Source organism: Phaenicophaeus curvirostris, chromosome 1 (genome assembly GCF_032191515.1).
Source record: "Phaenicophaeus curvirostris isolate KB17595 chromosome 1, BPBGC_Pcur_1.0, whole genome shotgun sequence".
In the NCBI taxonomy this organism is placed as follows: Eukaryota; Metazoa; Chordata; class Aves; order Cuculiformes; family Cuculidae; genus Phaenicophaeus; species Phaenicophaeus curvirostris.
Window position 1 is genome coordinate 66,895,138 of NC_091392.1, and position 27,050 is coordinate 66,922,187.

The following is a 27,050-nucleotide window of genomic DNA, read 5'->3' on the forward strand; positions in this document are numbered from 1 at the left end:
TCCAGGTGGAGAGTTACATCCTCAAGAGCTGTAGTGCCACGAGAACTGACAATTTTATTTAAGTTAAAAAAAAAAACAACCACAAAATATTTACATGCATTGAAAACCTGAGGCAGCAGGATCCCAGGTGAAGTTTTTGCTGCCCCGTGTGTGAGTACAGGTACGTATCAAACAACCTGAGTCCAAGTTTGTTGAACCTGAGATGTGGTAACAATACACACACATAAGAGATGCTGGGTATTCCTCCTGATCCAAGGCTGATACCTTCTTTTCTCTATAGCGAGATCTTGTAAAGCTCTGCTGCACCTACCCCTACCCCTCCCTTTACAATTTCTCATGCACACAGCGCACGCTGCCATCATTGCTGTGCTAGTCTACAAAAGCCTGTCTACCTACGAAGCTCTGCCCTCCCTGTCACACCTGTACCTCAGAAATTAAGAGCAGAAAAACTTATTTGCATACATCAGAAGTAGAAAGTCTTCAGGAAGCTGCATTCTGCACACGAAGGGCTGGAGAGCTCACTCATTGGAGGGCAGCTGGAGGGGGAGAAACGGAGCCCACGTTAGCAGCAGCAGAGTCCTCCCAGTGCCACCCCGCCCAGGGGCAGCAGCCACCACCTCTGAGCAGAGTCGGCACTGCCAGCCGCGCTGCAGCTCTGCCACCTGCTGCCCCCAGACGCCGCCCCTCTGTTCTGCACCAGTGGCGCAGAGAGCCGGCACCCGCAGGTCCGGGGAACAGCGTGGAACAGCCCCTGGTGCCCGGCTCTGTTCCGACCTCACCGCCGCTGCTCCGGGTGTGGGGACAGACCCCCAGGCCAGCCCAGCACCCTGCGCCTGCCCTCCCTCCGCTGTGCCCCTGGCAGCGGCGGCAGCGCTCCAGGGAGCAGCAAGGCAGCGGGAGGGCCGTGCTGTGAGGCTAGGGACTTGTTGCTGGGATAACTCGTTGGCTTTGAGCTAAGCTGGCTGCACGGAAGGGCAGTGCAGAGCGACACCGCACAGCCACAGGGCGCCCTGCTGCCTGCAGAGAGCTGGCAGCTGCCCAGGCTCGGGACGCAGGGCGAGCTGGGCCCCTCGGCAGGAGGCTGCGGCACCGCAGCCACGTCACCAGTCCCACAGGATGGCAGAATCACAGCCCCTCCGACCACTCTTAAGTCTCATACCTAAGAACGGCCTCCTCTTGGTGTCTGTGTGTGCACACGGAGGGCATTGCTTCCTCTCCCCTCCTGTGACAGGGCAGGTGCTGACAATGGGGCAGATGCCCAGCCTCTACCCTGGGTTGACCTGGTTGTTTCCTCTCCCCACCTCTGCCGCAGCTCCAGCAGAACAATGGAGCTGCCATATTCCATTTGATCATTTCTTGTTGTTTGTTGCTGCTGCTGTTTCAGGGGGAATTCCTTTCCCCTTCCATTTCTGCCAAGCTCTGGGGAGCCCAAGATGACAAACAGAGCCCTCGGGCCCAAGACCATTTGGGAAATGCAGCCGTCAGAGTTCAGGTCAGGCTTTCCTTCCCCGAGGATATAATTAACCTGAGTCTTATCGGCACAGCTCCCTGAACAGACCGCAGGGAGGAGAGGAGCCCTCACATCTCTCTCTCTGCCTGACAGAATAAACACTGTTCAGTGGCCGCTGGGAGCGTGGGGCCAACAACCTGCGACGTAGCCCCCTCAAGCCTCTCTCCCCCAGCAGAGCCTTCAGAGCTCTGCAGGGACACGCGTTCCCTTCTGGCCAAACCTCCAGAACAAAACAGGGAAACCAGCAAACCCCAGGCAGCTCGGAGCTAGGCCACTCGCCTGGGAATAACCAAGTCCAGCTAAGAGGCTGGTGGAGACTCACAGCGAGCCGCAAGGCGGCACTCACCATTCTGACAATGTAGTTGTGGAGATGCTGGCTGATGTAGTTCACAGTGGTGCTGAAGACATGCTGGAGAAGGGATGGCATCGTATTCGCAATTTTTTTAGTTAAGACCATGGCTAGCACCAACATGGCCTTCTCCTGTTCCATGTCTGAGGGGATGGCCCGTGCAAGCCCTTCCACCGCCTCTGACATGCGCCGGGTTATCTCCTGTATGGAAGGAAGAGAGGGATCTCAGCGCAACAAGCCATGGGAGAAAGCTGCCGACTGTGGGAAGGCCTGTTGGGAACCGACGGGCTTGTTTTAACACCTCACAGGATACTGCTCCTCATCTTCCCAGGCGCAGCAGCCTGCCTGTTCCACACCCAGGACGGCAACGGGGATGACTGTTGAGAGCTCAGCTGCTTCCCGAGACAAAGAACAGGGGACAACGTGCACATCACTAGGACATTTAGACAGCACCTTATCCACTTGGGGTGCAACAGTCTCCTCCTCAGGGTTTGCACAGAGCCTGCCAAGTCCTGAAATGGCACTGGGATCTCAGGGCTCCCAGGAAAGGGCAGCCCACCTTAATAAACACAGTGAAGATAATGCTACAAGCTTAGGTGGGAGCTGGGAAGATAGCAAAGAAGGTTTTATAGAAAAGCCTTCATGCTGGCAGGAGCCAGAGAAGGTGTCCAAGGATGGAACAAACACGGCCTTGCTCCCAAGATCAGTGGAAGATCAGTTTCCCAAGGACAGTGCACACGCTAATCTACACTACTAGTGTGACAAAGCAAGGGCCGGTTGGTCCAAAGTTAGGTTTGTCTCAGCCTTACCAAAAGGCTGGAAGGCTAAGCAATAAATTTGAAGGCTTGACGCTTGACTGGGTGGAGAGCAAGACAGCAGGAGTGGGATAAGGTCAGACTTTGCTGGAATCTGTCTGTGCAGGTGATAAACCCTGGGAAAAAAAACACGCACACCACAAAAAAGGTGGTTTGAAGTCATTCAATCTTGCCTTTTCAGCAAGGAGGTGGACGCTAAATTCAAAGACAACATTAGCTTGTAGAGCATAGGCAACAGGGCTCTATGGAAGCAAACCAAGGCTCTTGATCCAGATGTGGATCCAATCCAACCTGTGAGCTAAACAGTTACGGCCCTAGGAAAGTGGCACTGGCTGCACCTTCAGTGCTCAGTGACGAGGACAAGTCAAGCTTCTGGCACTAACACTGCTCAGGTTTTGCCCACAGGACGAGCTTATACAGGACTCGGCACCGAAGTCCAAAAATGCCTCTGAAAGTCAGTCCTGCTCCACAACTACGTCAATTTCACCATCTGCAGAAAGGAGATGAACCCAAGGAACCCAATTTGCAGGGCAACAGTTGCCACAGGCTAGAGCATCACCTCTCACAAATTCTCAAAGGTGAGTGTGTGGGCTGAATTTAAAGATTGTAGTAATTAAAGCAGCAAACTAGCAAAGATACAGATGTCGCAAGCTTGCTGCTTCAAAGCCGCAGCAAGAAGGATGCACAACATTTAAAAGGGGAACTGCTAGTCGGGTTGCTTTTCACTCACCTCTCGGGACAGATTCTCATTCAGAAAGTGCTGCACCAGATCATTTACTACTCTTGCTTTGATTTCTTTATCAAATTGGTCTCCAATCTCAGCGAGCTGAGCAGCAATGATCCGGACAACTTCTTCATCTACCTCGGGGCCATACCCTGCCAACACACACAGCGAGGTTTAGTTCGCAGGCTGTAATTGGACCAGGCTCCATGCAGTTAAGCTGACCCATAGCATTTTGCCCATCTCCATGAAAAACCTTGCCACCTCACCCCCGATCGTGCACTCACGACCTCTATATGCACTACAACTCCCTCGCGTGCACGACTCATTTACCGGAGACCGTGTGCAAAAAGGACTTTTTCATCTGTAGTTCAGGTAAAGTGCAGCCTCACCTTGCCCAAAAAACACTATGAGGGAGGTCAGAATATCTCCAACCAAAGTTTGTACAGGACAGCTACAGCCAACACTCTGCCTGGAGAGGGGAGTGAGAGACTGTGCATGAGCTGTTTTTCAAGTGGCCACTGTCAGGACTTGTCTCTTAAGCATCATCTAAAATAAAAGATCTCAGAGAATCATAGAATAGTTTGGGTTGGAAGGGACCTCCAAAGGTCTCCCAGCAGTGTGTGGGTGCACCTTTGACTCAATCGAACTGCTCAGAGCCCCATCCAACCTGATCTTGAATGTTTTCAGGGATGGGGCATCCACCACCTCTGTGGGCAGCCTGCTCCAGTGTTTCGTGACCCTCATAACAAAAAAAAAAAAAAAAATTTCTTTCTTGTATCTACTTTGAATCTATCCTCCTTTTGTTTAAAAACACTCGCCCTTGTCCTGTCTCCTCTTGGCAGAGCTTCCCATTGTCACCTGGGGCATGAGACCTGTGCAGGTTTGTAGGAGGGGAGGCTGTTCTACTGTAGCGGTTCCTCCTAATCCTGCTTTGGCTGAGGTCAACGTGCGGCTGACCCATCCTGCACAAGGGGCAGCAGCCACCCTGGCAGGTGGCTAGCGAAGCAGGAACAGAACACCAGAAACTATTTAAGAAAAAGTTTCCATCACACTGGTAGAGCAGGGAGGGATTCACTCAGTACCAGGACAAGAGCTGTTTCTAAAATCCCAGCCCAAGTACTAATAGTTCCTGAGGAGCCATGTGAGGCCTAACATAACTGTTTCATATCACACTCCTTGAGGACAGAAATCATTAGTACCAGCTTTGTGGCCCTTGTCTGATGTGCTGCAGACAAAACCCCAGAGTGATCTGTGCTCTAGAAATCCTTGGGGATATCAAGTGCTAAGCACTTATCCCAAGCCTTATCCCAAGTGTTAAAACCCCAACCAACACCAGCACCAAAAGCTACACTGTGAAGTTTTTCAACAGAGAAAACATTCCTCTGAAACAGACCAGCAGCAAAGGTGGGAAAAAGGGAAAGAACAGTATCTTCAGAAAGGCACGTTGGATGGAGAAAAGAGCACTCACCTAGCTCACCATTCTGCAAGTGGCCACTCCGATTGCCATCGGTCTGAAGTTCCAGCTCAGCATCATAGCTACCTCTCAGGCAAGGCATAATTCCCTGGCTTTGCAGAGAATGCAGTTGCTCTTTGAACCTGCAGTCAGGGGACACCTCCAGGAAGCTGTACAGCAGCACACACTCCATCTGGAGAGATCCATCGATCTTAAACATAAGAAAATCACTGTTAAGCCCATGCCAAGGAGAAGTCCCACTCAAAATCTCTACACATACGCTGTTTTCCAGCCCTGAACCTCCTTTGGGCATCCTCAGTAGTGTTAGCCAAGGAGTCCACAAGACTTCAGCAAATGTGTACTAACTCCTGGTGCACATCCACACAGAACTGTCTGATGGTGAGTGATTACGGACAGCTCTGAGCTTACAAACCAGCGGTGGAAAAGTCAGCTCACCTCCTCCGCATTTCCAACAGTGGCAGAGACAGAAACCCTGAGCAGGGCTTCTCTTTGGAAACAGGTGTGTACTCAGCACAAACCACCCACTTCAGACATCCGTGTTTGGAAGGTTTTTACCCCTGTATCTGGGAACTGGGCATTCTGCTTCCTGTGCATAATGAAGCCAGCAGCTCCCTATTTAAATGTAATCACAGCACAGCAATAACAAGGTGGAAACAGAGATAACAGAAAGCATAAGCCTGCAAAAAAATCCCAAGGTTCACATTCCTTTTATCTGTTCAATGGGATCTAGGACCAGTTTCATAATAAACCTGCTCAGCTCCCTGCAGAGTCAAAACAGCTGCTCAAAAGAGTAGTGACAGTGAAGTGGCAGATATTTGGTGCCTGATATCATCTACGCTGGCACGTTCACCCCCGTAAACAGGCACGTGCTGCCACCACAGCCACACACGCTGCCACTTTCAAGCAAGACAGCAGAGAGTGCCTGAAGTAATTGGGCTGAGGCAGCCCATGAGACAGGCAGGTGGACGTGAGCAAGGGATCCCAATGAAACATGGGGCCTCATAACCAACTAAAGGCCTCTGCAAAACACTAGGAGACTGTCCAATAATCTAGTTAAGCAGCAAAGAGCACTGAATGTTGTGTAAGCACATAAATAGAGACAGCAAAATCCTTGTTCCGGTATGCAGAATGCCGGCCTATAAGATAAGAAAATGCTCAGGCTTCATTTAAACTAGGGAGAGGAATCAAAGATAAATGTAGAATGGTTTGTTTGTCTTGCCAATTGCATACAGTAATCAATATGCAACGAGGATGAACTGGATAATTGAAAAGGAGTATCAGGTACATTTTGGGAAGTGGAACCTTGCAAGGCCACCTGTATTTACATAACCGTATCAGTGATATCATATAGGACCCATACTGCCTAGAGAAACTGGGACAAACACATAAAAAGTAATTAAGGATGGGTTGTTTACTTGAGGAGACTGAACAGAGAAAGGGACAAAGAAAAAGGCAACAACAAGGAGAGTCCAGAAATAGAAACAGATGGAAAATAAGGCATATGATCAGGCAGAAATCAACAGCAGGCACATCTTCCATAATCCAAACATGGATGTTTACAGACAGCAGTGAAGCTCACCTAGTGACCCAAGTTCACTAGGACACCAGAGGCAATCCCCTTCAACAACCCACTGGACCAGTGATCAGGTTAATGTTTAAAGGCTTGTGGGAGGACAGAGCAAATAGGGTTAGAACTGTACTAGACAAGGAGGACGATAGACATTCCAATACCAGTTCAATGTAGCTAATAAGATTTAAGTGTGATAAACAGTACTTTCATAATTGTGTTTAATATTGCACAAAACAATGCAATAAATTGATCACAGTACTGTGTATTGACTTACTTCATTAGTTTTAGTAGTCTGTAGCTTAATCAATAAACCTTGTAGACTTTTAAATAGCTACATCACTAGCCTGCAGTGTAAAGCGGCATTGCAAAACTGCAAAGTAACAAGGAAGCAGCTTGCAAACTAAGTTGTGCCATCCACTTTTTATTTGTATTCATGACAGCGTTGGGTCCCCTGCAGGAACTCTGGGGAAGATGAGAAGGACACGAGCCAGCATTTTTGAGACTCAGGCCCTTTGAGGTATCTCAGAACAAGTGCTCAAGAGAACCCATGGTCACTGTGAACCACTGACCCCAGTCACGTTTGAAACTAACCTGCTCCATGATGGATTCGGAGATAGAGCAGTTCTTGTCACCCTCTGCTTCAGACCAGAAGTCCTTGCCCTGCAAAAGGATGAGAAAAAAAAAAACAATGAAAGAAAAAAAATCCCATAAATCCACATTCTGCAGCAATGCTCATGTGTCTGGTCACATTTTGATGTTTCTAGCGATGCGTATCAGTACCTCTGGAGAGTGCTGCCCATCACACGCTGGCAGCCATAAAAAAAGGCTGAGAAAACAACTGTCCCAGGAAGAAGGGCCCTATTCATAGGAATAAGAGGCATGAAACTCCTTCCTGCCACAGACACGTAGAGGGCAGTGGAGCAACATGACTTATAAACAGAGCTATAAAGCCACAAGGTGGTACTGGGGAAGGGAAGGACAACCCTTTGCAGTGCCAGGAGCTGGAGTAGGAAGCACTCTTATCACAGAGGAGTACTTACTGAGAGCAGGTGAGCTGCTCAGGTCTTTGTGCACAGCAGCATATTCTGAAGTGACACAGCCAGCCGACGCTGCAATACATCTGCAGGACTTCAAGGGTGCGGGTGCCTCCCGCTCACACCCCAACGCAGAGACACACGAGTAAGCTCAGGTTTCTTTCAGTGCTCCCCCCACAGAGAGGTAGGGGCAGAGAAGGTTGGACCAAGCCTAAAAGGTTTCTAGCTACAGGAGCACAACTCTACTAAGCCTCCAGGAAGAAAGGGGAAAACAGGACCCAGGTCACAAGCTCCGCTGCCCCTAAGGTGCATGCTCAGGGCTGACAACCCTTGGCCTTTCCTGTGGCCGGGCAGAGCCTAAAGGAGGAGACGTGCAGGGAGGGCAGAGAGTGCAGTGAAGAAGGTGGCCTCCCTCACCCACTAAGAAAGGGGAGCTGGTACGAGCAGTGCTCTCTCCTCAGGGTGGGTCAGACCCACAGCCAAAGACGTCCCACCTGGTACAGGAAGTTCCAGAGCAAGGAATGTGCAAGATCATCACAGCAAATACTGACAACACGAGACTACCTTGCAAATGCCAAGGCAGGGAGGATAGGAATCCTGCTTTTGAACCCTGCATTTACTGCCTCAGATGCAACAGTCTCACAACTGCACATGGAAGTCTTTGGTGCAAGCTGGCTTCAACTCTTGATGAGCAGGGCCTGGCTGAAAGCAGGCACCACCTCCCAACCAGGCAAAGCACGAAGAAGCACAGATGGCCTGCTCACCAAAGACCCGGGCTAGTGATGAATGACCCTAATTCACAGTAACAACTCCTCACAACTGTGTATGTTCAATAATTAAGTGTGCTGGTAGAAAAGGGGAAGAGAAAGCAGAAGTACATTCAAACTCTGAAGGAAACCACAGTAATAATTTCAAGACCCTGACTCTCCCAACTTTTCCAAGGCTCTTTGAAGACTCCAAGACCAAAATACAATCTCAAATATGTCTAAAACATACAACAGCCCACAGACAGCCTCTTAACCATGAGCTCAGACTCTGTTAGATCAGACTAATTAATAGCTTCCTAAAACACAGGCTTAGCCCTTGCTGCTTCACATTCTTCTCTGTTCCATTTGAATCCCTATAGCTGCTACTCACCTTTTCCCTAATGAGTGTGCTGGCTGGGGAGAGCGCAGTCCTCTGTCTTCTTCTCTGGGACCTGACAGGGCTCTGAAATAGGTCAGGGTGACTCTTCTCAAGAGGTTGACTCTGCTGGAGGAGAGACAGATATTAATTCAGGTTGGAGACTTGACACAGAATCCTTGACACTAAGAAGAAAGCAGGTATTTAGCACTAATTCTGTGGCAGGACCAAGGCTTTGTGCAAACTCTGCAGGAATCGTCCAGGAATGAACAACATTCCTGGAGGCGAGGCAAAACCTCAACTGGCACATTTTGGTTTTATATATTATTTTAAATTCAAAGTAATTCAGCCCAAACCCAAAGGGTTTGCGTTACAACTTGTAAACAGTGCATATACTCTGATGCTAACACCTGCGGAGTTAAACGCTGCTTCCTGATCCATCATGGCCGAGACCCAACCCTAGCTAAACTGTGCTCAGATGACCGATTTTTTTCTCATTGCTGAGAATTCCAGTAAACCGCTGGAAGGGGAGTTGAGCACGGTCAGGCAGGTGGCGATAAATACATAAAACATCAGACTGCAGAAGGGGCAACATAGCCTTCCTTAGAGCAAGAAAATGGAACAGAAATAGAAGCCAAGACGCTTCCTAAGGGGGGTTGACACTTGCCACATCTTTCCAAGCCAAGCTCAGAACGTAGCTTTAAAACCCAGATTCCCTACATTTTTTTGTCATGCGATTTCACATTGCCAGGAAACTCATTTGGTTCACTCTAAACGCTCATGAAAGAGGGAGCCGAAAAGAAACACACTATTGCCTCTTCCCACTCCCTGCTGTAAAAGCAGAAGCATAGACCACTGAAAGAGACCACAGGAAGGAAAAGGGGCACTTTGCTCCATTCTCAAATCAGAAAATACAAGTCAAACAAAAAGATCCGGATCTGTTCTGGCCATGCCTGCACAGCAAGGCCCAGAGAGACAAGGTACAACAGCTTGGCACAAGGTTCTGCAAGCACTTCATCCACACTGGTTCACTCTGCTGACTAAAAGGTGTGAGAGAAGCCTGCACTTGTCTGTCCATGCATGCTCCTCGTGAGAATTCCTGGAAACAAACGGGAAAGGTACATGGCTATCTCCAGAGACCAAAACACTCTGTTCTGAAAGCACTTCTACTTTTCCAGAAGAGGGAGAAGACTATTCACTGGTTATGGCAGAAAGGTCCTCCCTGGGTGCCCTGATCAGGTAAAACACCTTGACAAGAGCCTCAAATGCAGAGACAGAAAGGAGCTGAGAAGTCCCTGACCTGCTAAGGGGCAAGAGGGGGTGACAGAGGGGTTGGAGAAGGTAAGAGAAGGTGAAAGAAGGCAGGAGAAGGCAGGAGGAGACCTGAAGAAAGTGATAGAAGGCAGGAGAAGGCCTGGATTAGGGGAGAGAAGGCTGGGAGAAGGGCAGGAGAAGGACGGAGAAGGCGGGAGAATGCCAGGAGAAGGCCTGGAGAAGGCAGGAAAGGGCCTGAATTAGGGGAGAGAAGGCCATGAGAAGACAAGAGAAAGGTGGGAGAAGGCCTGGAAAAGGCCAGGAGAAGGCTGGGATTATGAGAGAGAAGAACGGGAGAAGGCGGGAAAAGGCCTGGAGAAGGCCTGAAAAGGCCTGGATCAGGGGAGAGAAGGCAGGAAGAAGGGCGGAAGAAGGCAGGAAAAGGCCTAGATTAGAGGAGAGAAGACGAGAGAAGACAAGAGAAGGCAAGAGAAGGCCTGGAGAATGCTTGGAGAAAGTGGGAAAAGGCCTGGATTAGTGGAGAGAAGGCCAGGAGACAGCAAGAGAAGGGCAGGAGAAGGCAACAGAAGGGCAGGAGAAGGAGGGACAGGGAAGGAGAAGGTGGGAAAAGCCCTGGATTAGGGGAGAGAAGGCCAGAAGAAGGAGAGAGAAGGCAGGAGAAGGCCGAGAGAAGCCCTGGATTACGGGAGAAAAGGCCAGGAGAAGGCGAGAAAAGACCTGGATTAGAGGAGCGAAGGTGGAAGAAGGCAAGAGAAGGCATAGAGAATGCTCAGAGAAGGCGGGAAAAGGCCTGGATTAGGGGAGAGAAGGCCAGGAGAAGGCAGGAGAAAGTGGGAAATGGCCTGGATTAGGGGAGAGAAGGCCAGAAGAAGGCAAGAGTAGGGCAGGAGAAGGCCTGGATTAGGGGAGAGAAAGTGAGAGAAGGCCTGGAGAATGCTTGGAGAACGCTTGGAGAAGGATGGGAAAAGGCCAGGATTAGGGGAGAGAAGGCCAGGAGAAGGTGGGAAAAGGCCTGGATTAGGGGAGAGAAGGTGGGAGAAGCCCTGGAGAGAGGGAGATAGACCAGTGGAGTAGTGTCCTCTCACTAACTCAAACTGCAAGGTTGGGGAAACAAAAGATGGGGAATGGCAGCAAGTTCCTGCCCAGCGAAGGAAACAGGTTCCCCCTACTCAGGCAACAAAATCCCAGATCCTCCTGAAGAACAAATACGAAGCACTGCAGGTGGATTCCACTCCCAAGGGTGAAGATGATGGCTCCCACAGCCTGGAATCTTTCCCTAGGCTGCACCATCTTCAGAAAAACATAACAACATCCTCCATTAATAAGAAGAGGAGAGTGATTGCCCTGGAGGATTCCCTTCCAACAGGAACGGAGGGACCCATCTGCAGACGGGACCCACTCCGCAGGGAGGTCTGCTGCTTACTGGGGGCATCAGTGAAGGAGGTAACTAGAAAACTTCCTTCCCTGGTCCAAGAGACAGATTATTATCCTCTAATAGTATTTCAAATTGGCAGTGATGACAGAACAGAAAGCCCAAAGCCATTAAGAGATTTCGAGGCTCTAGGGAGAACAATGGAGAGCTCTGAGGCTCAAGTAGTATTTAGATCCATTCCAATGCTAAGTAATAATGAGGAGCAAGAAGTCAAAAATAAGCAATTGATTAATGCCTGGCTCCCAGCCTGGTGTGAGGAGAGGGGCTTTGGTTTCTTTGATCACTGGGTGGCCCACGCACCCCCAGGCTTTCTTACTAGGGATGGGACACGTGTGTCTCCTAGGGGGGCTAAAGCCCTTGCCTAAAGCCCTAGGGGGGCTAAAGCTCATTAACCGAGCTTTAAACTAGATGTGAAGGGGGAGGGGGATGAGACCAGGCTAGACAGGAGTGAGCCTGGAAGTGGGACACCAGTGACTCAGAGAGGGTGTGCTGGTGAGGACCAACAGTACATCACCACAGAGCAAGTGGGGGTGAATACACCTGGAGGTGGTAAGGAAGAAACTGGCACTCTGGCATTAGCTACCCCAATGACCAGGCAACTGGGAATAAACTCCATTCCCTCTATGAGGGCTGAAGGTTCGCCAGCCCAGCTGAAGTGCATTTACACCAATGCATGCAGCATGGGTAATAAGCAGGAGGAGTTGGAAGTTGTTGTAGGGCAAGGAGGCTATGATGTCATTGCCATCATGGAAACATGGTGGGGTGACTTATATAACTGGAGTACAGCTAAGGTGGGGTACAAACTCTCCAGGCGGTACAGGAAGGCTAGGAGAGGAGGCGGGGTAGCCCTCTATGTAAGAGAGGACCTAGATACTGTTGAGCTGGATTGTGGTGATGAGGAGATCGAGTGCCTGTGGGTTAAAATCAGAGGAGCCCACAAGAAGGCAGATTTTGTGATGGGAGTCTGTTACAGACCACCCAGCCAAAAAGAAGCAGCTGATGAGCTCTTCTATAAACAGCTAGGGATAGTCTCTAGATCGATGCCTCTCGTTCTCATGGGAGACTTCAATCTTCCTGATATCTGCTGGAAGTACAACACAACAGAAAGGAAGCAGTCCAGGAGGTTCCTGGAGTGCGTGGAGGACAACTTCCTTGCACAGCTGGTGAGGAAACCAACAAGGGAAGGTGCCCTCCTGGACCTGCTGTTTGTGAACAGAGAAGGCCTTGTGGGGGATGTGGCAGTACAAGGATGCCTGGGGCAAAGTGATCACGAGATGATAGGGTTTTCAGTTCTAGGTGAGGTGAAGAAGGGGGTTAGCAGGATAGTCACATTAAACTTCCAGAGGGCAAACTTTGGACTGTTCAGAAGGCTGGTTGTCAAAGTCCCATGGGAGACAGTACTTAAGGGCAAGGGAGCTCTTCAAAAAGGAAATCCTAGCAGCTCAGGAGAAAGCCATCCCCATGTTCCAGAAAAAGAGCCAGCAGGGGAAAAACCAGCTTCGTTGAGCAGGGGGATCTTGAGAGATATCAAAAAGAAATGTCTATGAGCTTTGGAAGAAGGCACAGGTGTCTTGGGTGGACTACAGGAAGGAAGTGAGATCGTGCAGGGAAAAAATCAGGAGGGCTGAGGCCCAACCAGAAATCAGATTGGCAAAGTCTGTGAAAGAAAATCAAAAATCTTTCTATAAATATATTAAGAATAAAAGGAGGACTAGGGAGAATATACAGTCCCTATTGGATGCAGCAGGAACAACAGTGACAGGGGATGAGGACAAGGCTGAGGTACTTAATACCTTCTTTGCCTCAGTCTTTAATTGTAAAGAAAGTTATTCCCTCTGTGTACAAACCCAGGAGCTAGAGGAGCAAAATGAGGCTCCCATGATCCAAGAGGAGGTGGTCAGAGCCTTGCTAGCCCGACTAGACACCCACAAGTCTGTGGGGCCGAATGGGATTCATCCAAGGGTATTGAAGGAGCTGGCGGATGTGCTGGCCAAACCCCTTTCCAACAGTCCTGGAAGCCTGGGGAAGTTCCGCTGGACTGGAGGCTGGCTGATGTTGCGCCCATTTACAAGAAGGGTCGCAGGGAGGATCCAGGGAACTACAGGCCTGTCAGTCTGACCTCAGTGCCAGGGAAAGTCATGGAGCAGGTGATCTTGAGTGCTATCATGAAGCACATGCAAGAGAACCGGGTGATCAGGCCCAGTCAACACGGGTTCACAAAAGGCAGGTCTTGCCAAACTAACCTGATCACTTTCTATGACAAAGTAACTCGGCTGCTGGATGAGGGAAAGGCTGTGGATGTATCTTCCTGGACTTCAGTAAAGCCTTTGACACAGTTTCTCACAGCATTCTGCTTTGGAAACTGTCAGCCTCTGGCCTGGACAGGCGCACACTCTCCTGGGTGGAAAACTGGTTGGCTGGCCGGGCCCAGAGAGTGGTGGTAAATGGTGTGAAATCCAGCTGGAGGCCAGTGACAAGTGGGGTTCCCCAGGGCTCAGTGCTGGGTCCAGCCCTGCTCAATGTCTTTATCAATGACCTGGATGAAGGCATCCAGTGCACCCTTAGCAAGTTTGCGGACGATACTAAGCTGGGTGGAAGTGTGGATCTGCTGGAGGGTAGGGAGGCTCTGCAAAGGGATCTGAACAGGCTGGACCGCTGGGCTGAGTCCAATGGCATGAGGTTTAACAAGGCCAAATGCCGGGTCCTGCACTTGGGGCACAACAACCCTGTGCAGTGCTACAGACTAGGAGAAGTCTGTCTAGAAAGCTGCCTGGAGGAGAGGGACCTGGGGGTGTTGGTTGACAGCGACTGAACATGAGCCAGCAGTGTGCCCAGGTGGCCAAGAAGGCCAATGGCATCTTGGCTTGTATCAGAAACGGTGTGACCAGCAGGTCCAGGGAGGTTATTCTCCCTCTGTACTCGGCACTGGTGAGACCGCTCCTCGAATCCTGTGTTCGGTTCTGGGCCCCTCATCACAAGAAGGATGTTGAGGCTCTGGAACGAGTCCAGAGAAGAGCAACAAAGCTGGTGAAGGGGCTGGAGAACAAGTCTTATGAGGAGCAGCTGAGAGAGCTGGGGTTGTTTAGCCTGGAGAAGAGGAGGCTGAGGGGAGACCTTATTGCTCTCTACAACTGCCTGAAAGGAGGTTGTGGAGAGGAGGGAGCTGGCCTCTTCTCCCAAGTGACAGGGGACAGGACAAGGGCAAATGGCCTCAAGCTTCACCAGGGAAGATTTAGGCTGGACATCAGGAAAAAATTTTTCACGGAAAGGGTCATTGGGCACTGGAACAGGCTGCCCAGGGAGGTGGTTGAGTCACCTTCCCTGGAGATGTTTAAGGGACGGGTGGATGAGGTGCCGAGGGGCATGGCTTAGTGTTTGATAGGAATGGTTGGACTTGATGATCTGGTGGTCTTTTCCAACCTGGTGATTCTATGATTCTATGAGAATGGTGGGGCAAGGGCGGGCGTGGAACTAGATCATCTTTAAGGTCTCTTCCAACCCAAACCATTCTATGATTCTATGGTAACAGGTGTGCAGGGTCAAAAGATCTACAATAAATAAGTGGGCATTTCTCCCTTCCCCTCAGGGAATCATCTCAGCTCTATGTAAAGTCAGACGCTCCACAGTGCAAATCCACAGAAATAGATATTAAAAAAAAAAAGTCACCCATCATAGTGGCAAATTGCAAGTTTTTCCACTTCTGCACCCAAGCAGAGATTAAGACAAAAAAGGAGCAATGTAAAAACCCACCACACTCCAAAGTATGTATATGGTAAAAAATTAAGACAAGGAGGCTTCAAGATGATGTCACAAACTAAATTCCCTGAATCAAAGAATCACCACCCAGGCAGTGAAAATCCCTGAGGGGTTCCAGCTTTCAGTAATGAAGTTCTTCTTGGGTGGTCAGAAATGCACCTGAGAACAGGAAAAAGGATTTCTCTCACACACCGAAATGAAATGGCTTCCTACTACTACAATACTCAGGGCCATTTTTTCTCCTACTTTAACTAGTAATTCCAGAAACCTCAAGTTTTAGATAATTACTTTGAATCAATTTAAGGGGCTTGGATAGTCACAAAGTTCTTCCTGAGAAGTCAGATTCCTTAATGGAATGTCAAAACAAAATTGGACCCCTACAATGCAAACCTGAAACAGTCAAATGTATTCATGCTGATGCCACCTGAAGTTTTCAATCATTACGACTTTGGAATCCTGGTAGTGTTAGATTCAGATTGAGACCTTTCCTGCTGATTGGGTGAAAAGAATCTTTAGTCAAAGAATGGGAAAAGATGGAGGTAATACCTGTATTCCTACTCAAACAACATCATTTACTAAGGCTCCTTCATGGCTGCGGAAAATCTTGGGATGAATTTTATGAACTATGATTTTTTTAAACATCGAAATACCTATTAATTTTAATACACTATTCCTTTTCACTTTCAATTCATTCATTAGGCAAGCGATCTTCATGTGTTAACAGCTGCCTCTGAGAAACCACCAGATGTCTCGAAACATTCAACAGAAAAGACTGCAACCACTATTTTGGATCAGTTCTTTCCACCTTTCTTAGTAAAAAAAAATGGAGAAGGTATTTTAAACAGAAGTTTAGGACCCTTACATGAGCTGTAAGGAGTCAGCATGGGCCACGTTCATTCCAACTAAACATTGTGTTGGGATGCAGGACCACGCAGAGGCATACATTAAATAAACATGGTTACAGTCAGAGGAGCACATCCACCAGCCGCTCGTCAGCACATGACAAGAGACTTCCACCCCACACATGCCAGTTTTCACAAGAGAGAATTCTGTGGATGCTTCCCACAAAGCAAGTCTCCACTCCAAGGCCATCAGGACCCTTCAGACAGGGCTGAGTACATACTAAGGGATGGTACATCCCGCTCTCCTCCAGTGACACAGGTCCTTTCAGGTCTGGTGTCCCTTCTCGTTTCTCCCTCTCATCTCCAAGCTGCATGGCAGCAAGAACCACCCAGTAGCATATAGTTACCTGTTAGGGGGAAGTCTCAACAGCTTTTGAGGCTGCCACAACAGGAATAGGTTCCAGAACCCTCAGAGCAACAGCACTAAGACACCCTATAAATCAGCTTTTGTCCCTTCTTCATTTTTCTTCTGTCTTCAAGACACCTCAGGAAATAATCCGCTCCACAAAGAATGCCTCAACTTGCCATCGCTTTCCCTTATAATCGTCATCACTCCTCACAGCTCAGCCTGTGAGTTACTATTTTCAGCTCTATCAGACATTGTCTGGTTATGAAAACACACTCCTTCCAGCAGCAAAGCCACATGCCTGTAGAACTGACTCCTTTAACAACTTGTCTGGATTCCAAGACGCTGCCCATACAGACACCTGGACAGACACACTATCAGTCAATGGACCCATTGTGCGAGTTGTCAAGATACTTATCTTCGCATCTTACATTTGAGTTAGAACTGAATTAAAGCCTTCAAAGCAGAAATTGCAATATAGCATCAGTCACTGACAAGGAAAAAACTTCCAACCTGTGCACTGCTTTCTCTGCCTGGCAGCTGAAAGATAAGAACTTTATTTTTAGCAGTCAGGATGACATCATTACTGGAAGACAAGAAATGGAGCCTATTTGTCCCTTCCTGGACCTGTTGGCTCTTACCTGTATTGCAGGCAAACTTTTCATTGCTGAGCTGCAGAGCCCTTTACAGAAGGCATCATTTTACAGATAGGGGAACAGAGGTACTGTATGATGTGACCTGATATTTTAAAACCACGTATCAAGCCATAACCACTTGATTTCACTGTCTTCCTGAATACTTGCCACAGGCACAACTGCTTTAAAAAGCCAGCTATTACAGGAAAGTCAGGAAGAGAAACAGCAACACAGGCTTATGAAATTCTGTATTTGAGGATATTCTAAGCTGCACTGGTCTCCCATCTGTAGCACTTCAACTCATGACAGGGTGAGCAAATCACACAGCCTGAAGTCCCCAGAGGAATCCTCATCACACTCCATTTCCAGCCCATAAGCCCACCAGGAACTAAACAGGCCAACTAGCAGCAGATACCAGAGTTTTTCCTCTTATTTCTCTAGCTATGGACTACTTTCTCTGCCCGGCTACTCCCACAGCAGCTTCACATGCACTTCAGACTTTGCAAGGAGAGAAAACCTACACAAAAAGGAAAATTCTTGTTGATCTGCAAAACAGTGTTGAAATGAATAAATAGGATGTTATCATAGCCACAAAACCTGTCCCTATCACTATTCAGCCTGCAAAGTATATGCCAGCCTGTAATGGTGCTTAGAAGGCCCCAAAATTTTGACTCATCCAGGACACACTGTCTCAAAAGTGGCAAAACAGACAAGCCACAGGCAGAATACTTTGAGACGCTTGCAGGTCTATAGCCCAGTGCAGGACAGACCCCACGACGAAGCTGGTGAGGGGGATGGAGAACAAGCCTGATGAGGAGCGGCTGAGAGAGCTGGGGTTGTTTAGCGCGGAGAAGAGGAGGCTGAGGGGAGACCTCATTGCTCTCTATAACTACCTAAAAGGAAGTTGTGGAGAGGAGGGTGCTGGCCTCTTCTCCCACGTGACAGGGGAACAGGACAAGAGGGAACGGCCTCAAGCTCCACTGGGGGAGGTTTAGGCTGGACATCAGGAAAAAATTTTTCACAGAAAAGGTCATTGGGCACTGGAACAGGCTGCCCAGGGAGGTGGTTGAGTCACCTTCCCTAGAGGCGTTTAAGGGACAGGTGGACGAGGTGCTGAGGGGCATGGTTTAGTGTTTGATAGGAATGGTTGGACTCGATGATCCTGTGGGTCTTTTCCAACCTGGTGATTCTATGACTTCTGATTTATGCGCTAAGCTCTTAGGAAAGCTTCTTAGGAAGCTTTCAGCTTCAGATTGCATCCTCCTTTAAGATGTGAATAATTTCACTACCAATGACACCAGAAAGGAAAAATAAGAGCAGTTTGCTCACAATACCTTAGATGCAAAAATAGATTGAAACAGGCTGAATACCTCCAACAGTTTCAGTGCATATTTATCTTCCGGTATTCAGTGGCACTGAAACTAAATAGAACACAAAGACCCAACACCAATGGGTGCTGGTCCAACTGCCTCCCTAGCTGTGACATTTTTACCTATGTTTCTTTATGCTGCCTTAGTAGAGCCTGGACACTAAGTACCCTCAGCTGTGTATTTTGACTTAGAAATACATCACACAGTTTGTTTGACTAGGATTTATTTTCCTTTTTAGAGAAACTTTATTGGAGACATTTCTAAAAAGGTTTTGACTGGCTTTTTTATTGAAGATTTATTTTGGCTCCCCAAGGGCTGCTGCTGTCACGTTATTTTCCACGATGACATTAATTGCAGCAATCTTTGAGTTATCAGGGCAGTGCTTTGACTTCTTCAGAGGAAAAACATCCAAACTTTCTCATCAATCTTTATTTTCCTTTGGCTGAAAATGCTCTGTTGCTCAGCCTCTATGCAGGACATCAATGAATAAGAAGGAACACTGCCATGTTACTATTTCTCTTTAAAAAGAAAACATAGGCAGGAACTTTTGATTACTGTGGTTTCTGTATCAGGTCAGCGATGGAAGCTGACATGGAAGCTGGTGCATGACAGCACTGTTCAGTATTCTTCAGAATTCAGCCTACAGATGCAGCTGGGCTGCAAATGAGTCAGTAGAAAGCCTGCAGCTCAAACTCCCCCAAAGCCTGGAGCTGGGTTTGGACTCAGCTAACTAGACCCACACCCAAATGGAATTTGCACATCTCCATATTTAGGGCACGGCCACACCTGAGAGGAAAAGGCGAGATTTGGATCTTGACTGCCACAGTGCAGGTGGGTTTTTGGATCTAGGACTTAGTTTTTCCCCTCTGGTATTGAGCAAAGTAACTCCAGACAGGTAAACTGGCCCTGTATTTCACCTTCTCATGAAGAAATAATTCCTCCTTTCCTAAGGACCTGGCAGGAGGAAGTAGAGCAAGCCCAGATGAAAAGGCACTAGTTCATGCTCACAAGTCCCACTATATCAGCACAGCAGCTGCAACACAACCCTGCAGTGATGCCACAGGGCATTTGCAAGCTGGTGTTAGTTTCCCTCTTAGAAAAGACTGGAAAATGGGAAAGGCTGAGGAATCACAGCTCCAGTCTTCTGAAATGGCAAAGGAAGAACAAACAGACTGAGAGCAGGGAGCTCCTCAATAACGTTGGTAAGTGGTGAGCACTGAAACAAACTCCAGCCATCACTGGTGATGTGCAAGTGACAGCAGCAAGTCGAAGGACTGCGAGACTTGCTTCCAGATTTAGAAGATGCTCCTGCTGGGGCACCAGCACTGGACACTTGCACTCTGTCATGCTTTCACAGCTGAGCAGCAACAAAGTGCTCAGTCTCTGGAGCAGAGAGGACAGTCTCTCTTATCACTTGGCGACAGTGCCTCTGACCGATGCGGGTGCCACGTGGACAGGCTCCAACAAGAACTGCCAACTGAAAGATCTCAAAGTGGGACTGGATACAACAACTGTCGTGCCACCTAGAGGACGAGAATATCCTCCTTATTTTAATTTTAACAGAAATACTACCATTACGTACCAGCAAAAGCACAGATCATCCATCAGTGAGAAAATCAGGAATGCCACTTCATATTGAAACTTAGACACATTCCACAGCAGATGCCAACAGTAAAGAGGAAAGTCAGTCTGTCTCTCCTTTGCCTGACTGGCAAGTTAAGTAAGCAAAATAGAAAACTGATAAAAAATAACAACAAAAAGAAATATCAAAGAGAGCTGTATGGACACAAATAGTAGCACCCTCTGCCTTTGGTTACCTTCAGGCCATATGACTAAAGAACTCCTCTTCCAGACTTGTAAGTGCCTGGAATATCTACACAGCTTTCTGAAAAAAAAACCCAGAAGCTATAAAGATGCTCACAATGTGACAGTTTAAACACTGGATCAGCGTGGGTCATCTGAGAATCCCTGTTCCAGGAACAATACATAGTAAGAGAATCTGATCAAGCCTCCCTGCTTAGTTAATACAAGTGTGCTGATGCAACAGCCACAATGTTGCAAAGCTACTAAGCAACAGCTCAGAGACAATTTACTTTCAAGAGGAATTTTACAGCTGATACTTCCCAAAACAATTTTAGTGGAGCCTTGTTCACCTTATCAGTCTTGGAACATTCGCTATAAAAAAAAGGAAATATTTAAAGCATTTATGGAAAAAGGAGTACAAAGACAAATCTTCACAGCCACATGCTTGTCTGCTCTGAAACCATACCCAACCCTGTCTCGATATTTGAGAGCTTCTCCAAAACATGAAAATGAATTTTTAATGGGCTTTAACATCACAGCCATATACAGCTCTTATGTTTCTTACTTTTATGAAATAGCCAGGCACCGGTACAGACAGCCAAAGAGATAAGTCACAGAAAGAAAGCCTGACACTGGTTCTTTGCTTACACTGAACCATATGAGAATTTGCTCCCACCATGTTCTGTTTCAACTTCCTACTCCCACCACAATTAACTGAACTGCTGTAGCCAGTGAAAAATCAAAATAATCTTGAAGGATCTCTTCAAACAGGAGCCCAGACATCCTCAAGAACCTCAAAGAGGAAGCTGTGCATCAAATCAGACAGCCAAAAAAGCTGGTAACTCTAAACAGCATTCACAGCCCTGATGAAAGCCTTTTGACAGCAGCGCCTCATAAACATTTTGAGAATAAAACAAAGCACCATCTCTTCTAAACACTTTTAACACAATGATACACAGCTAAGGAAATATCCATTTTCAAAGAAACACAGCAGGAACTACTTGGAAATTTCGACAGCAGTATTGCAGAACAGTTGCCTCCAGGAGCACACATTTGCTACTGCCCAGTCAAATTGATGCAGTTACACAAGATGCCTCAGAACTCTGCATCAATCTTCCGCTCAGCACTGCTCCAGGCTCTCTAGCAGCAGGTCTAAAAGCATGGTGGAAAAGTGTGGATTTCCACACACAGAGAAAACATGTGACCATGCGTGAAATAACAGAAACCATTTCATTTTCAGTTTAAGCTGAGAAGGAAACACAGATTGACAATGAACCCCAGAAGTGAATACAAAACCAAGATACTGCAGCCAGCTGATCTAAGTGGATTTGGTTTGTACGGCTGTTCATCTAAGGGTGTAACAACAATTACACCAACCTACCAGGAGTTACACTGACCAGTGAACTTATTTCCTCCTTTAAGGGAGACCAAAGAAATAGCCCAGAATATCAGAGAGACCTGGGCATTGCGCATTCACCACAAACCACAGCAGGAGCATACTAGAACTGACCAAAGGTCGCAGTGTTTTATCAGAAAATACAGCGGGTTCACAGACACTTAAACAACAATTTGACATCCACGTGTGCAATGACTGCACACACAGTCCAACTCCCCCACTCGTACCTTCAGTGAAGCTGAATAAAAGCTCTGAGATTTTAAAGTAAAGCCGTGAGCAAAATACTGGAGAAGGAGTTTAAAAGTCATAATGACGCTGTCCTCTCTTTTAGGAAATACCAGCCTTCTGAGAATGTACTGAGGCAGACAGCGTTCTCCTTATGTTCACCAGCAAGGACAGCCCAATGGAGCCCACCATGGCCAGGAAGCACTCCGTCACCTTGTACAAAGTGACAGAGCAGCCAGCAGACTGGATCAAGAACAGCAGCCATTAAGTGCCCAAGGCAGTGCTAACAGTGCTCTAAGCCATAGGGCTGCTGAAGGGGATGGCACTGAAGGAGTCTAAGAGCAGCTGTTCCAAAGAAGGGTGCAAGAGACATCAATACACAACTCTGCTCTACACTTGAGCAATCACTTCAAAATTCATGCAGGAAACAATGCATGCCATCTCCTCCAGGTGCACACCTGTGGCAGCTGGAGTCCTGATCGCTTCCCAGTATAGTTAACAGCAAGATATCAGGATATGGTGCACGACAGGCATCTGGTACAAATCAAGGCAATCATAAACTTAACAGATTGCTTTCAAACCCAAGGAATGAGCTTGGACACTCTGTATGACTCAATTTTTTTTTTTTTTACTCCTTTGTCTCTCTTTCTCTTCTGGGATAAAAAAAAAAAACAACAAACAAAAACTCCAGACTTGTAAGATCTTTGGGGAAGGGACCGACTATACACATTCTGTAATCAGTACTGATGAGGTTTAATTAAAACTGAAGCCAGCCCCTTGCAACTCCCTCTAACCCCAAGACAAGCCATCCAAAACTACTGCAGATGAGGCTTCAAGTAAGAAGTTTGCACCTTTGGCCAAGCCATGAATTCAACTCCCTGATTAGAAATATTTGCCTGTACTTGGCTTTGCACAGCACACAGGTCTAAAAATTCCAGCCCACAAAATTTTGTAATCTGACAACAAGCTAAGAAAAGCAGAGGAAGGTGCTTTGCAAAGAAATACTGGATCTTCTGGTAAACTCTGCTCTTTTGCTAGCTGAGGAACTGCTATAACTGGTGGAAATGAAACCTGCTCATCTGCACTCGATGCCCTTCAGCAGAGAAAACTGTAGACAAGGCTGATTCCCCTACCCCCTACCGCTTGTTATTTCCTACTCAGAGGCCACAGGAGCTGCTTTATCAAGCAGCCAACACTTTGTGGCTGCTCCAACACAGTTATGCCAGCAGTCTCTGCACTGAGCATATAAACCTAGTTATTACATCCCTACTCCCCCATCCGATAGGACGCGAGGGAAGCGATAACTTCTAAGCAAGAGGCCTCTCCAGGACAGTCTCCAAAGGTGGCAGTCACTAGGTTTATGTGCCTGTCTTCTTCCAGACTAAACAATTTCATTCTATTACAGAAAAAAAATTATCTGTTTGATCTGCCAGCTCCTCAGACTGCTGCCAAGCGCATATGACTCCTGTCATCCTGTTACACAGGAAAAACACAATGCATGGAAACAACGTAGCATAACTGACCCCAGGTGAGAGTCTCAATAAACACAAACACCCCAGCCTTCCCTAGCTATGCATCATAGCTTTTACTGCTTTAGCAGCTAACGGAAATAAAAAGCCACACTGAGCACCTTTACAAGGCCCTCACATTATCCACAGGTGTGGCATCCTGGTGCTGGGTACACGTACAGCTAATTCCCAAGAGCAAAGATTCCAGGTTTGCATGGGCAGCACTCTTGGAGTGTAGCACCCTGTTCCATCAATAGTGCACAGCGAGAAACAGAGCTGGACTCCCGGTCTCAGCTGTACCAGTGCCAGCTGGCCTCATCTGGCAGTAAGAAACTGGGAGGGCAGGAACCCCACAATGCCACCTAACCAAAACCAAGTGTTATTTTTAATTCCTGAATTCAGCAGTTGTTACCAAACACAAATGAGAAGGAACAACCCAATAAGAAGGGGAGATTTTCACACCAGCCTTTCCTAGTACAGGGCAGCCTATCCAGAAGGCTCACAATCAGATGCTACACTCTACACATACACAACGGATGTTTTTTGCCTCATCTTGTCCCTAAACCCTGTCAATCGGTGACTTGTAATGACAGACAAGAGACCTAGAAGAGAAAACAGGAAAATGGGAAGGGATAGGTTGTAGAGATTCGAGCAAATAAAGTGCTAGAATTTGTATACAATGCATTTCTCCAGTGTTTTTGTAGAACACCATCAGCACAGAGAGACCACAAGGAATAGGCATTGCAAAAGCTTTACCTTAAAGATGACTCCAAACACCGTTGAAGTTGTTATTTAAAGAAGTTGCCAAGAAGAGGGGGAAAAAATGCACAAAACTCCCCTTCTTTTAATTAATACCTTTAAGATGTTATAATTCCACAGGCAGGTGAAAGCAGAGTTTCAGTCTGACTAATGACAAAAAGTTACAACAGAACACCAGTCAGTCTTCCCCACAACCGGACTTTTGCAAAAAGTCCTTTACCGAAAAACCCAAACCAAAACAAAAACCCTAAAATAGTTTCCTGCTGGGGAACCACCTTGCTCCTTCCTCCACCAAACATTTTAACCATTTCGGAAAGATAAAACAAGTACCCTACAATAAGATTTCAGCCCAGATACCCCAAGAAACATCACAAGAACTGCTGACAACTTCTCCCAAAATACACATGGATTTTCTGGACTAATACTTTGGTGATTTAAATAACTGAGGCCCCGTACCTTAATTGTTTAGTTAAAGCTACAAAATGTTGTACTATAAGAAAAGGACAAGCCCACCGCACTCACCAGTCTCAAAGCCGCTGTCCCTCTGAGGTACAGAGACAATCATCTGACCACATTCACTAGAGAAACCCCTTTCTCCGGAACAGGACCTGCTCACTCAGCTCCTTTCCACCTTCCAGCTCCCCGCCCCAGCCTCCAGTCACTCCGAATCGAGCGCTGTCCTTGGGTCGCAGGAACGCGGGGCTGCTCACAGCAAACAAAGAGGCAGCCAGGGCGCTCAGGACCTGCCCAGGCAGCCAGAGGCACCTGCAAGCCCGCAGAAAGCTCAGCCGGGACTGACCGATCCGTACCGGCCACCGAGGCTTCCCGCGAGTTACGGCACCGTTATTGGAAATCCTTTCTTCCCTTTTCTCTTGGCTGCCACTCCCACATCACTCTGCCGCTGGAAAGCTGAGGAAAGCATGGTCCCTCGGGAGCTGCTGCTACCGCGTTAACTCCCTACTCTCCCCTGCCCATCAAACATCCCTCTCTGAAAAAAACTCACCACAGACTCAGGGCAAGACGCCGAATTTAAAAATCAGAAGGAAGCAAGAAAGAGCTTTTCGCTGTTTACGAGATCCCGCCTGAGCGGAAGGGAGGTCGGTCTGCCCCAGACACAGAGATAAGGGGGCAGAGGGCTACTCGATTACGGCGGGGAAAGCAGAAGGTGGCCCAGAGCGAATAGCAGAGCAGGGGCTGAGTAACAACACAGGCAAGGGCGGCGGGGATGGAAGAGCGGGCCAGGCTGCCCAGGGAAGCTGTGGCTGCCTCCTCCCTGGAGGTGTTCAGCGCCAGGCTGGATGAGACTCGGAGCAGCCTGATCCAGCGGGAGGTGTCTCTGCCCATGGCAGGGGGGCTGGAACTGGATGATCTTTAAAGTCCCTTCCAACCCAAACCATTCTGCGATTCCACTAAAAGACAGAGAGAGATGGGGGGTTGGTGCCCACGGTGCAGGGGGGCGGAACTGGATGGGCTCCGAGGTCCCTTCCAACCCAAACCAGCCCATGAAACGCTGAGGAGCGAGGTCGGATGGATCTGGCGAGGCAGAAAGGAACCGGGGGGCCTGCGGGGGGGAAGCTGAAGGGCTTCCAGCACCCACGAGAGATGCCGCGCAGCGCTCCCTCCCCTCGGGGGCACCCCCAGTCGCTCCAGCCAAGGGGACCGAGGGGCTGCGACAGCAACCGGGGGCTCAGCCCCCACCCCGGGAACCCGACCCGCCGGGATCCCCATCATCCCTGCAGGAAAGGGGATGGCAGGGGAGAGAGGGCAGCGGGGGAGAGGGGGGAAGGGAGGGAGGCAAGGGGGAGGGAGGCAATTTGGAGAGGGGGGAAGGGAGGGAGGCAATTTGGAGAGGGAAAGGGAGGGAGGCAAGGGGGATGGGAGGGAGGCAATGGGGGGAGGGGGGGAAGAGAGAGGCAAAGGGGAGAGGGGGAGGGAGGCAAGGGGGAGAGGGGGGAAGGGAGGGAGGCAATTTGGAGAGGGGGATGGGAGGGAGGCAAGGGGGATGGGGTAAAGGAGGGAGGCAATTTGGAGAGGGGGAAGGGAGGGAGGCAAGGGGGAGAGGGAAAGGGAGGGAGGCAAGGGGGAGAGGAGGGAAGGGAGAGAGGCAATTTGGAGAGGAGGGAAGGGAGAGAGGCAAGGGGGAGAGGGAAAGGGAGGGGGAAGGGGGAGAGAGGGAGAAGGGAGGGAGGCAAAGGGAGGGAGGCAAGGGGGGGAGAGGGGGAAGGGAGGGAGACAATTTGGAGAGGGAAAGGGAGGGAGGCAAGACAGAGGGGGGGAAGGGAGGGAGGCAAGGGGAGAGGGAAGGGGAGGGAGGCAAGGGGGGGGAAGGGAGGGAGGCAAGGGGGAGAGGGGAAAAGGAGGGAGGCGATGGGGAGGGGAGGGAGGCAATTTGGAGAGGGAAAGGGAGGGAGGCAAGGGGGATGGGGGAAGGGAGGGAGGCAGGGGGGTGAGAGGGGGGATGGGAGGGAGGCAATGGGGAGGGAGGGGGGAAAGGAGAGAGGCAAAGGGGGGAGGGGGAGGGAGGAGAGGGGGAGGGAGGAGAGGGGGGGAGGGGAGACAAGGGGGAGAGCACAGGGGGAAGAAGGGGAAGGCGGGGCGATAGGCGAGGAGCCGGCGATGCGCTGGGGCCGGTCCCCGCGCGGCTCCCGCCACTCACCGGGCCGGTCCCGGCTGCCGCGCGCCGCTCCCTCGCGCGCGCTATTTGAGGGCGGCGCGGCCCCGCCCCTCCCCCTCCTTCCCCCGCCCCCCCCCGGCCCCTCGCGGCGCTGGGCGGGAAAGCGCGGGCGGGGCGCGGGGCGGTGAATCCCACCCGGCTCCACCGCGCCCCCTGCCGGCCACGGGCGGCGACGTCGCTCCAGAGCGGGCTGCCCGCCCCTGCGGCCCGGCCGGGGGCGCCCCCGGGGCTGGGGCAGCCGCAGCCTCCCGGGGCAGCCGGTGCCGGCGCCTCAGCACCCTCATCGCTGTGAAGTTCCTCCTTATGTCTAATCTAAATGTGCCCCTCTCCAGTTTATCCCCGTGGCCCCTCGTCCTATCACTAGAAGCCTT

At 49.3% G+C, this 27,050-nt stretch overlaps 2 protein-coding genes across 13 annotated transcripts in view; both read right to left on the minus strand.

Moving 5' to 3' along the window:
* Positions 1–26,697, minus strand: BID (BH3 interacting domain death agonist). 6 transcript variants are annotated; one of them, XM_069861150.1, is made up of 7 exons: positions 26,662–26,697; positions 8,614–8,724; positions 7,034–7,102; positions 4,867–5,062; positions 3,405–3,550; positions 1,857–2,060; positions 1–536 (listed from the first exon to the last, which is right to left on the minus strand). In XM_069861150.1, the coding sequence occupies exons 3-7, from the start codon at positions 7,040–7,042 to the stop codon at positions 519–521; spliced, it is 573 nt and encodes a 190-aa protein (XP_069717251.1). In that variant the 5' UTR covers positions 7,043–7,102; positions 8,614–8,724; positions 26,662–26,697; the 3' UTR covers positions 1–518. The 6 variants fall into 6 exon arrangements, with proteins under 6 accessions (XP_069717251.1, XP_069717234.1, XP_069717243.1 ...); XM_069861133.1 differs by having other exon boundaries at positions 8,614–8,727; positions 26,662–26,687; XM_069861142.1 differs by lacking the exon at positions 26,662–26,697 and adding an exon at positions 16,951–16,967 and having other exon boundaries at positions 8,614–8,727.
* The window catches only part of MICAL3 (microtubule associated monooxygenase, calponin and LIM domain containing 3), a 571,168-nt gene that overhangs the window by 364,548 nt on the left and 179,570 nt on the right, over positions 1–27,050 (minus strand). The window lies entirely within an intron of this gene.